We start from the raw sequence: 12,623 nt of genomic DNA on the forward strand, positions 1-12,623 counted from the left end.
CAGAGCAAATGAGAAACAACTGGCAATGATTCCTTACAAGCAGCACAGTGATTCCCTTCTGCTGTACTGTACCTCTATCCATTATTAGTATCCAGTATTAGTGACAGCAGCTTCTGAAACATCAGGACAAGGGACAGGGTCACTGCTCCTTTTAGCACCTCAAAAGCCCAAAGCACAAAGTCTGTGCACTTTTCTTAAAAGAATGTGCACACATCAAAAGGTCATCTAAGTATACAATACAAGCATCTAGTAGCACAGAGAGTAGTGTTCTCTTTGTTTAAAGAGAGAAACCTACTTCTCTCTCGGTCATGGGGGAGTCACTGCACAGACCAAACGGCAAAACACAAATTCACTGAAGTCCCCTGCCAAGGGAAAAAACAGCCTGTCTTTAGGAGCAGGTTCCGCCTGTCAGTATCAGCTCTTCAGGTCGAGAAAGCTGAACCAGCAGAATCAGCAATGTGGCACAGGACCTCCTTGCCTGTGACCTCACTGAGATCACATTTTTAAGCGTTTTTAGAAATTGTGAGGATTTTGTTTCTCCCCACTACTAAAACTTAATTCTAAGCAGATAAACTAGGAAAAGGAAGATATTAAATTTATGACAAAAACTGAGTTTGTATGTCAAACAAGATGGTTCCTGATGCACAATAGAAAACTAAACATCATCTTCCCAAGTTTACATGTTTACTTCCTAATTTGCATAATAAATTCATAGATTAATACATTAATTAATCAGCCAGAGGGGGAGAGTAATTGATTTAAAAAAGACAATTAAAATTATTACATTATTATCCTACAGTTCCTCTGAAGAAAGTGTTTCTGTTTTGTAACAATACAATTTCATTTATTTTGTCATGGGGTTACAGAGTGAACAAATAATATGGTAATAATCTCTATTAATGCAATATGCTATAAGCACTATACGTGGAACTGCTTATCTCTGTGATATTTACTTCAAATTTTCAAGTATATGGTTATGATAATGATATGGTTATGAAAGTCTAAAAACTGTGTGAGCTCAGAAAGTTCTCAATTCAGGTTAAACCAAAATGCATGATTTTCTAAATAAATTACATTTAAATACGGAAAACATTTGTATATATTTGTATATACTGTAGCATACTGTAAGTTTTTTTACAAATGACAATCCCAAGTAAATTTTGGAAATGGATGTCATTACCTTTCGTCTGCTATGTAGTGGTGATTTACTGTAATTTCTAGTATTTTATACATTAATAAAGCATGTTTACATCTTTCTTTAATATCCCTTATTACTTCATTTCTGTACACCTACAGAAAATGACCCCTAAAATCACCAGCATTTTGACAGTTAGAAGAAATGGTCAGATTCTGTACTATTTCTCAAAATCCATATCTACTGTTATAATCGCTAATTGTTACCTAGGCCCACAAGTATGTGTTCTAATTTTTAAGCCATGATATTGTATTGATCACACCTTGCCAAGTCACTTCTGACCACTGCACACCATTCTGTGAGTAGTGCAAATCTCTTGAAGAAAAGTGTAAATGGTCGTATTACCCCCTGGGTAAAAGGCTCTTCCTGGCTCCAAAGCAATAGGAAAATAATTTGCTTTAAATTATACAATATAGAAAACTCTGAGTTAAGAATAATTCAAGCTGTTATCCAAAATGTTGCAACCATGGAAACACAGCTATGCCAAGTGAGTAGAACAGAAACACCTCCAAGGACAAGGGTGCTTGTCAGGCCTTTTTGAGGATTCACAAAGGAGAGATTCCTGGTGGTCTCAGTGGGATAAATCTGTATTCAACAGTGACTCATAGCCATGTCAAACTCAGTATTAATCAAGGACACATAAGTAGAAGAGCTATTTAATTCTGTGATCTCCTGCACATGAGATAATCAGGAGGTCATTATAAGCTCTTATAGAGAAGTGGATAAAAAGCTTTCTTCCACCCATGGCCACGCTGGTTATAGCTGTAACCAGTTAGACTTTTAAAAGTTTTTTTTCTTTCTTTTGTTGGTATTTTTTATTCTAAGTTGTCCCTGAGTTTGGATTTCAGGAATAATGTGTGCATTAAATACTGATCATTTTTAAAAGCGGGCTTCTTGAGTCAAATCAATGCCACTTAAAAGCAGTGTTTTTTATAGCCATAGTCATTCAACTAAAACAATGTTCTTTATAGTCATATCCATTCAACTAACCTCCGAGTTGAAGAAGACAAGGGCTTTACTCCAGTCTGCTTTGAGTCAATAAAAACATTGAATTTACAAATGACAATTCACATTCGCTGACTGTGGTAAATATAAAGCTTGTTTAAAGAAATTGTATTTTCAAAGTGGGTGGGGACAATTTTAAGACACTAATGAAGCCCACATGCTTCAAAAGGGCAGGGGGCAAGGAAACCAGCATCATGCACAAACCAGTTTCTGCTACTTAGATCTTAAGTCATAATTCTGTGGTGAGGTAGATGCTGACAGCATAGAGATAAAAAAAAAGTCTTGCAGCTCTCCTGGGTAACACTTTGGGTTACACTCCATTTAACCTACATCTGAAATATACAACATTTTTGTTAAATTGCAATTCACACATAGAATTTCCTGTGTTAGTACAGAGTGTAATGTCAAAGAGCACTTTCTGGGATCATGCAGATGAAGACCCTAGACCACGGTCTTGAAAGAGCAATTATTGTGTATCAGACATTCCACAATTTCTATAACAATCAACAAAAATGTTTTTTCTCCCTCTCAAAACATAACATTAGAATTGACTTTCCCTTTTTCCTGCTGCTGACATTGCAACTTGTACAGATGTATTATATTGACCATATTGATTGTGAACAACTCAGCTATTAGTGGGATGTTGCGCTATATTTTCTCAATATTGAGCTCCTGTACTGTCTATGCTTGTTCAAGTCTAGTATTGGCTTTGAGCACCAGTCTAATAAACATCAAAGGTTTAATTAATGGTAAATGAATACAAGACACAGGTTATGACTTTAACTAATTAGGGAATTGTTGAATTAAGTCTGCCTTGGAATGCAAGGCAGAAAGATCAATATCCAATAAAAAGACTATGTTTGTAATTTGCCAGCAAATGTGTTTCCGATATCATCAAATAGGAGTTTAAATAAGAGATATGAGAGGCTACAGTTTCAGAAAGTTTAAAAACAAAAATAAAAAAATGACCTAATCTGAAAGTAAATGGCCTGCTATTTAATTTTTTCCCTACTTGGGATATAGTACCAAATATATTTCCCGTGACATTTTAATAATTCTAGAACCATTACTCCTACAAACGATATGTTCTTATGAACGGTATACTCTTATGAAAACTATGGCCAGAACAAGGCTGAAACTGTGCATGATAGTTATACTGTTATACTGTAAATCAAAACCCACTGTTCATATAAAATGCCTTGAAAAGAGGTGATGTAAAGAGATTCAATTGTTTGTAAAATGTACATATTGTTGTTTTGTTTTAGAGAAAAGTATGTTGGCAATGTCATACGAAGAGAAAACATTTGTCTTACCCACTCCTTTGTGAGCATCAATGCTCGTGTACTCCATTGTTCCGTTATGTCCCTTCTTTGGGTTCTCTTTGTAATCTTTGTGATTGCCATCAGGGCTGTATCTATACGACAGCCCATAGTCAACAAGGTAAACCTGCAAGCATTAAAGAAACTGTAGTGAGGGGCCATTTTTTATTTCTTGAAATTTTGTAGTATTCAAAGTGAATCCTGTACAAACGTGTATCAAGATGACTAGGGATTATGCTTCTCTACAAACCTTTTTGGTACTTTGTGAACTTTGTTTTGTTGTTGAAAGATTTAGACATTCCGACTTTTTTTTTAGCAACATTCACTTATATTTAATTGCTAAAAGTATAAACAGGTTTGGAATTTCTTTTGTTTCTTTGGAAACTTCTCAGACATTTTTATCCCCCCTCTGCTACAGTGCATGTGCCTAAGAAAGAAATTATGTGTTGACACGAAAGCAGATCCTTTGTTTTGATCTTCCTTCATGATGTGATACAAAGAACTAAAAGTCACCAGGTATCAGATGCCTTTAAAAATATCCAGGGAAGTGCCATCCATGTTTTAAATGCAAGCTGCAGTTGTGCAGTCCAGTTATACTGAGTCATTTTCATTGTAGGGGCAATAGTGCTGGACAGCAGGCAGTAGACAGTTAGTACCTAATGACTATGATGGAGATTATGGGTCTTCTTTTAGCAGCTATAATTTTCCCTGTGCATAAGTGATCTGCAGGTGGTCTCTATTGGTCATTACACACTGCTGATCAGGTTACTATGGGCGCTTGTTGTCAGTTGGCAGTGATGTTGCAGTTTGCCAGTGGCAACCCTGGAACCCTGGATCGTGATTCATGTTGTAACAATTATGGGAACACTCCAACAACACATACCTCTCTCTTTCACTGAGCCACGGCCTTGTATGCACATACTGTATATTATTTTGCCTTGTATGCATTCAAGCATCACCTCTACGTATACTATACATACTCACAAACACAAATTTTCCACCAGGCATATGTTGTCATTCTTAGTCCTCTCATCCTCAAATGGTAACAAGGAGTACAAAAGGGTGGAGCAGGCTTCAGCATTTTCTACAGGCAATATCACAATCTCTCATAATATTACACAGCAGATTAACCAGTTAGCAGTGAATAATTATATTCATAGTTGAAATTATACTGAGTTTATAAAGCGTTTCTGAACAGATTCTTAACATTTGAACACAGCACTAAACATGCCATTTTAAAACTGATCAGGAAATGGTGCCAACCTTGCTTGGATCCTTGTAGCCCAGCAGAAGATTTGAAGCCTTAATATCGGCGTGAACATATTCATTCTCATGAATGTATTCCAGAACATCAATCTGGTAAAAGAAAATAAAGGGTCAACCACTCTTCTAGCAATTCCCTGTTCAACTTCATTTACGTCTGACTTTCATCACACATTATTACCTCTTGTTCACATATACAGTATAAATTACATTAAAGTGAAAATAAATATTTAATGTGGATACCAAGGCCCTAAAATCAGACTCATCTACCGAAACGTGCTAAGTCTGTTTAACATTCTGTTCAGTTCCCCTTTTCTAAGAACAATATCATTATAGTGGTAATGGCGTGGATTTCACTAGCAGAGCACCCTTGGCTCTTGCCCTTTTCAAAGGAGAAGTACTCTTCTGCTTACTTACCAACTGAGCGCCTAAGCAGAGAACAGTCTCCTTTTTAAACCTCTTCCCATTTTTTTCAAAGATTTTCTGCAAATCACTGCCTAATCTGTCCATCACCATGAACCGGTATCTAACAATTCAAGGAGTGAAAAAAACATTTCAAATCACTATGGATGATTTATAACAATCATACATTTTACTATGAAAGTATTTACAACATTTGAAACACTTAATTCTACATCACTGAAATAGTCATGATCAAAATAAAAATAATCAAACATTCATATCTAGACAGATTAATGGGCAAAAAAGACAGAGACTACAGATATTCACTACAATTAACTTTAAACATTCATGTTAACAAAATGAGCACCAATTACATATTGATTGAGCATACAATCGCATAATACAGTGCACGTATTTTGGTTATTGGTAGATGGTGTGATACAACTTCTTCATTAAATATTTCAAACAGATCTGAAAAGGGAGGCTAATTTGTTTCAAAAAGTCAAACATTTGATGATCAATCCATTCAGTGGAGGTTAAACTGAGTGAAATCACAATATTACGAGTATAAGAGAATGGATAAATCCAATGATGGGGAATTGTCTTTATTTCTCAATTTACGCCTCTGGCATATTTTGTTCATTTCATATCTTAGTATATTCTGAAATACAACAGCTTACTCTTTCAGACCCATAATTATTTAATAACCTTGCCATATTGCACTACCACCAATAGCCTAATTAGGTGCATGTGTTATAAACACTATACAGTACATGACCTAGGTTCTGATTCTATTCAAGAGGTACTGGGGTACAAAGCCACTATACAAGATACTATATAAAAAAAGGAGGGGAAAGGTTAAGATTGTGATTTCAGTCAATGTTTTATACAAATGTTCATATACTCTACTTTCTATGCTTCCTGCTACACATATATTAAGGTAAAAATATATTTATATATATTAATAAAATCATAATTACATGCATCCACACAGAGAAATACACACAGAAATGGCCATGACATTTCTATAATTTTATATCTGTGCACTCATTACATGTGCTTTGACACAGAAAGGGGACAATATATTCTAATAAACTGAATATTTAAGGTTTTTCATTGTGTATGAATACACCACTTACTTTTTTCTTTGAAGAAAATGGAGTCCAATTAAATTAAATCTTTAACTATGAAATTGCATATCTTCACAATATCTATATTTTCTTAGCGTTAACTGGCATATTGTAAGATTAATAAAAGTTTATTATGGTTAGAGAAGAACATCTTTTGATAACTTAGGTCTGACGCAACACAAAATATTAAGGTATGTAGGGTTGTTGCTTTCTGAAATGTTGTGCTAAATGATAATACCGTATTCCACTGCATTCAGCCAAACCAGATCCCCAGTAGGTAGGAATCCCCAGAAATTCTAATCGACACTTTTTTCTCCATTCCTTCACTGTAAAATAAGAACATGCAGTAATTTTCAGTCATTTGTGGGGAGGGCATACAGCACAACTCTGTATTCACCAGGACACTTTAAAACTGTCCTGCAATTGCAAGATATTAATTTGTAAATTCAGCATCACGCTTTTGCTGAGATGAAAATTGGTAATTAATGCCCACGCACAGTAAACGTGTAATATCGATCAGCTGTTCGCTACTCCTGCCAATGATCAGACGGTGTAAACAGCTAAACAATGTTACTGATTTGTCCGAAAGAGTAATTTCGGGTTAGGTTTTATAATGAACAGCTGATCAGTATTACACATTTGCTGTGAACGGGCATTAATCACCCATTTTCATCTCAGCAAAAGTGTAATGTTGAAATTACAAATTAACATCTTTCAGTTTATGTGCAGCGTTAACTTCAGTCATGTAAAAAGTAAGTTATCACATACAGTACTTGTATCTAAAATGCTTTAAATCTACCTGATGTTACCAAAATGAACTAATTCTGAAAAATTCTCCAAATGTTTTTTAAGAAAAACACAATACAGTCAGTAGAGATAATAGTCTTCTTGGACGTTTTCATATCTGTCTATACTACATACAATTAATTTCCTGGAGGTAAGATGGCATTTCCTATGAAGAGAATGGGAAAACCATAGTGTCAGATTGTTGGCTTTTATTAGACTGCCAGGTGGTCAGGTGCTCACTGGAAGATTGCAGCTCCATTATTTGTAATTTGGTCATTCTCTCAAATTACGGATAAAATGAGATAGGATTGCATTAATGACCCCAAAGGTGCATGTTTACTTTGGCTTATTAATTTGACTAGCAGAGACAATTTAGATTACAAGCCACTTCATAATAATAGTGTACTACTGGCTGTAAAGCCATGAAAATAGAGCATGACTTTACCATCTACAGCATATCATGTTGTTACTTTTTTGGTCTCAGATTAACCTTCTCCTCCACATAAATGTGTGAATTAGCATTTTATAAATGCATTGATAATGACATTAAGGTCAGTATTTTTAAGGTACTTTAAACCTGTATGTTACATATAATTTGAACACCTTGCATTTATAATAACTAGTATTACTTTAAAACATCAATACTTACTGTATTCTGGTTTTGCAGCTCTCTGATAAAACTTAAGTTCTGTGAACAAAGGACCATTCTCATGATATTCCTGGAAATACACCCATATTTTTTATTTTTACATGTAATATCAACATTGTAGTAGTATTGGCATCCATTAATACAAAACAATGTTTATCTTACTGGGTTTTCAATGTTATATTGTGTTTTCCACAGAGTGATTTTTGTACCATAGCCGTTGAGGAAAATGCAAGTAAAAAACAAACATCGCACATCACCTTTTACATTGAACATTATACACTGTAGCTTATAAACTGAAAGTACTGTGCATCTCTTTGAAACAGTTGTTTATGGTTTACAGCATTTTGAATTTAGTGTAACTTTATTTGAATGAAGAACTGTTTGTATTAAGTTTCTATCATCTAAGGTTACAAACAAATATTTTCTCAAAATGCTCTTGAAGTAACAACGCTGTTTATTGATTTTTTTTATTATAAAATATTTTTTACTTATAAATTCCATAGCTCTCACGGTCTTTTATAGCAAATTGAGCAAAACTGGATCAATAGTTTTGGCAAAATTCTGCTAGGAGGACATGCAAGGGAGGCCATTCTACAGTATGAATGTGACCACTTCAAATAATACTTTGACATTCTGAGTAGGATTTCCTCACTGCAGAATGGATTTATAACAAACATTTTGTAAATGTAAAAGCCACTGGCAAAATCTACTGAATGAACTTCTTCAGAGGCAATAGTAAAAAGTGAATTTAGGATACAAGTGGAAACTGAGGAGTAAGCTACTGTACATTTAAAACTAAGACAAGGGGGCACTTTTGATACAAATTGTTGAGGTGTTTAGAACAAGATACTCAGTTATGTTGTTGAAGTCAACACCACTGCTTCCTTCAAAGAAACAGCTGGATGAGATCCTTTGATCATTTAGCTACTTACAACAAAATGAGCTAGATGGGCCGCCTGGCCTCCTCTCACTTGTAACCTTTCTTAATACTATAATAATACATAACCCAGATAGTTTGCAATGAATATACTACTGGACCAAAACACGTACTGCAATATTAAACTGTTAACTGTATGAGAAACAACTGGAAATGCACTTAATAAAGACACATTACTGTACTTACAACTTTAATCACAAAATCTGAATCATCTCCAACAGGTGCATTTACACTTGGGGAAGCTGAAAGAAAAAAGAGGAACAATAACAAAAAAAATCCAAATTCAAAACTCCTCCCACTCAAAGTTTATACCATGCTCTGCTGGAAATGCATTAACATTGAGATCTGCAATTTTCCAAGCGCTGACTCTGCTGCTAATTTACCAAAAATAATACACTGTTCCCAAGAAATTCTCAATATTTGTCTTTTCAACTGAAAAATGTGGAGCGGCTCAGGTGTGTCAAAAAGGATAACAGGATGTCAGGTCATAATGCAAATGATACATGTGTTGAGGGAAAAGCAGATGGATTGGACTGTGCTCTCAGCTTTAATTACTTCCATCTTTCACATGATTTGGCTATGAGCACGCACTGGTGAAAACCAACTACAGGGTGCCCCATGCTGTTTTTAATTACATAGAACCCTTAACATTTGGGGGGAGAAAACGTCTTCAGCTCACACCCCTTGTAAGTTTAAAAAGTTGGAAAAGGAAAAATAAAAAGCAAATACAATTTTTTGCTGCCTCAAACAAAAAATACAAATTCACGTCAGAAAAAAATCATGTTCAGCCTCCACTTTGTTATTCATGATTACCTAATTCATTATTCACATTTGTATTAATTAAAAAAAAGACAAATCTCATGGATTGCCTGTGTGACATCAGACCGTTTTGTATATGTACTGTACTGTACATAATAATAAAATAATGCTATGTACTTTTCATATCAGTGAGAACAAAAGTGAATTATCAGAAAAGACATTCAAGATTAATGAAGAATGGTGGGATAAAAATTAAAATGCTAAATTTAAATAAAAAATGCCAAGAATGAATTGCATAAGAATGTGACTTTTCCGATTTTCTAAAAAAAATCAGCCTGACATTTTCGTAACAGATTCTTTCACCACCATAAACTTTTCAACTTGAGTCTTTACTTCAGCAAAGCTTGAAAACAGAAAAAAATGTTCTTGCATATCTTTAAAATGCTGTAACTGAGACCAAGGCCTAGATCTAGTCAAAACCTCAGGTGCCAGTCACAATTTTCAAGACCCTGCCGCTTGTACTAGGGTAGGGTAGGTCTCTGATTTATGGAAAGCTGAACTCATGATCAGTGGGTGGGTCAAATCCTTATACATTTGAGGCCCAAGGCATCAGTGAACACTGCATTTGAGTACTGCTCACCTGGCAAATTTCATTGCTTTGCAATCCTTCAAAGGGTTTTCAAACCAGTGATAACTTCTATTCACTGATAACTCGAAATAGAAAATACTACTTTAAACCTACTACAAAGCAAGACGGCAAAGCTTTCACACAATTTATCACAAATTAAAAGGCCACCTTTAATACATCTTTTCTGGCTGGGAGCTATGAACCCTTTTAGGTAGACCTCTCAATACCATATACACGGTGTCAATCACGCCCTTTTGTGTTGTGGTAATGAATACCAGAAATACCGAAACACAGAAAAGGCTCAGGATGGTTTGGTCCCTCATTTCATTTAACTCAGAGTATGATGCTGATACAAACAGTCTTTTAGGGAAAGGCGATTTTAAGTTAAACTGTAATGCAGTTTTAGGTATGAATATGTAAAAAAAACATACTGTAATACTGAAATAAAAAGACAAAATATTATGTTTTTGATGTGTAAATTGCAATATAATTACCCAGGTATATCATCCCAAATCCACCTTGTCCAATGATCTTCCCCAGTCTCCACTGTTTCTTTTCAGTGTCAGTTATTATCAGTCCATTGGGCAGTGGTTTAGACAACACTTTCCTTCTCACTGGCATTGTTTCAGCAGTCTAAACATGGATAAGGCCAAAAATATAGATCTGTAAATCAGGTTTAGAAACAATACGGTTTGAGAAAGAGAATTAAATTGAGGAGGTCAGGGCTCACCACCATTTCTTTAAAGAGGAACAGAGACATTATAACATTTAGAAGAGTGACAAAAATGGATTTGTGTCAGACAGAAGGAGAACTTATCCAAGGTGTTTGACACCAGTATTATCATGTTAAAATTGTTTTATTCCCTGGAGATAAAGAAGGAGTACTCTTTTGAAAAGTGGACAGAAGTGTTAATTCAGATTTCCCAAATTATATTCTGCTGTTCAGGTCCATAATCCTATGGCCATCCAAAAATCCTCACTCTTTTATAGAAATGGGTTTCCTTGCTCCATTCCCATGAGCACAACTGAAAATGGGGAGCATTAACTGGCTCTGATTCCTCAGTAACTAAAATTATTTAGTTAAGCTGTGCATATTCTGTCCCTTACATTCAGTACTGATTAGAAAATGTGAAAACAGAAGCCCATGATGCCCTGACAATTCTATAATGCCCTCTATTACAGTAAAAAATTCACAAACATTTCCAGATGAACCCAGGATACAATTCAATGCATTCAAATCATAGAGTGCTGAATTAATTCTGTTCCCATTAACAGAACTAAATAATCACTGACCATTTTGCTCAGTCGCAAATTTTGGCTCAAAATGGGTAAGTGGAATATAGATAATTTCAATTTTTCCATGTTATTGCTCAGACATAATGATAATTCTAACCCTCAGTACTATTTCTGGGCTACCATTTATTAATTTAAGCGAATCAAAGACCACTATTAATTATCGTTTGTGAAACTGCCCCTATACTGTATGTCATGGTAGAGACCAAGAAGTTTATGGGAAGTGTATTATTTTTAGTTCATTCATGATAACGTGAGAGTTTAAAACTATAACACAATGGTGTATTTAAGTGGTGCTGATTGATTCTAGAAATCACGAATGTCGAAGTTATATTAAACTAAATTAAATCCGCGTGAGGTTCTATGCTGTACATCCAATCACTCGGGCTGTGGTAAAGTCGAATTTCTTCAGGAATTTCCCCTCTTCCTAACAGAATCGAAAGTGCTTTCAGCAGAACTTCTCACCAGTCTTTAACTACGTTTATTTCAACCCTTAAACAATTTTACAACCGCCTGACATAACGTCAAGACGCTTAGCAAAATTAGAAATAGAACGTAAATTAAAGTTGTCTAGTTTAAACAAGCTACTACTCGTGTCTGTAACAAAAATATAATAAAAAGTAGAGTTCTTGAAACAAAGTTTCAAGCTGCACTTCCTGTTAATGGTAAAACAAGCGTATTACTAGACATGAAGTAAAAAATACGAGAATGACATCTAGAAATGTGTGCTTTAGCACATAAATACACAAATTTATTATATCGATGCTACGAAATAAAAACATGTGCTTTAAATACCTCACCTGGACAACACTCACTGCGTAGAGAGCTTCCTGGAAGCGCCACAGTGTACTCGATTGTCACAGAGATGAAATGTCCAATGAAATGTCCGAAGCGTCAGGGTGATACAAGAGATGTCCAATCAGAGCTCACTAGAGGAGGGAATAAGAAGCAATTTTGAGAACATACTATAATAAAACGTGCTTTGCTCTGTTGCCAAAATTCTGGAAAAATGGAAGTTGTTAGGAAAATCACATGGGGAGAATTGGGGGAACAAAACTGTTGAAATAGGAGCAATTGGAACTCCCGCGTCGTTTAAGATTAGTGTTTGATGCAGGGAGGACCTTTTGAGGCAGGACCTCAAATGGTTCACCTCTTGACTTGAGCTAATTTATCTTTCATCACTAGGGGGATTTGGAGACGAATAAGAATCTCTATACTAATGTATTTGAGGTAAGATTCACAGAACAACCAGGAGAG

The 12,623-nt window shown here is 35.2% G+C and overlaps 1 protein-coding gene across 2 annotated transcripts in view; it reads right to left on the minus strand.

Moving 5' to 3' along the window:
• The window catches only part of vrk2 (VRK serine/threonine kinase 2), a 24,398-nt gene extending 12,103 nt beyond the window's left edge, over positions 1-12,295 (minus strand). For both annotated transcript variants that reach the window (XM_088934041.1, XM_088934040.1), the window contains exons 1-8: positions 12,167-12,295; positions 10,568-10,706; positions 8,873-8,928; positions 7,750-7,819; positions 6,553-6,640; positions 5,200-5,308; positions 4,783-4,875; positions 3,514-3,646 (exon numbers count right to left, since the gene is read on the minus strand). In XM_088934041.1, the coding sequence (XP_088790167.1) occupies positions 3,514-3,646; positions 4,783-4,875; positions 5,200-5,308; positions 6,553-6,640; positions 7,750-7,819; positions 8,873-8,928; positions 10,568-10,694 (676 nt within the window). In that variant the 5' untranslated portion in view covers positions 10,695-10,706; positions 12,167-12,295. The remainder of the gene's footprint in view (positions 1-3,513; positions 3,647-4,782; positions 4,876-5,199; positions 5,309-6,552; positions 6,641-7,749; positions 7,820-8,872; positions 8,929-10,567; positions 10,707-12,166) is intronic.
• Positions 12,296-12,623: the final 328 nt, after the last annotated feature.

Source organism: Atractosteus spatula, chromosome 15 (assembly GCF_055471065.1).
Source record: "Atractosteus spatula isolate fAtrSpa1 chromosome 15, fAtrSpa1.hap1, whole genome shotgun sequence".
Lineage (NCBI taxonomy): Eukaryota > Metazoa > Chordata > Actinopteri > Semionotiformes > Lepisosteidae > Atractosteus > Atractosteus spatula.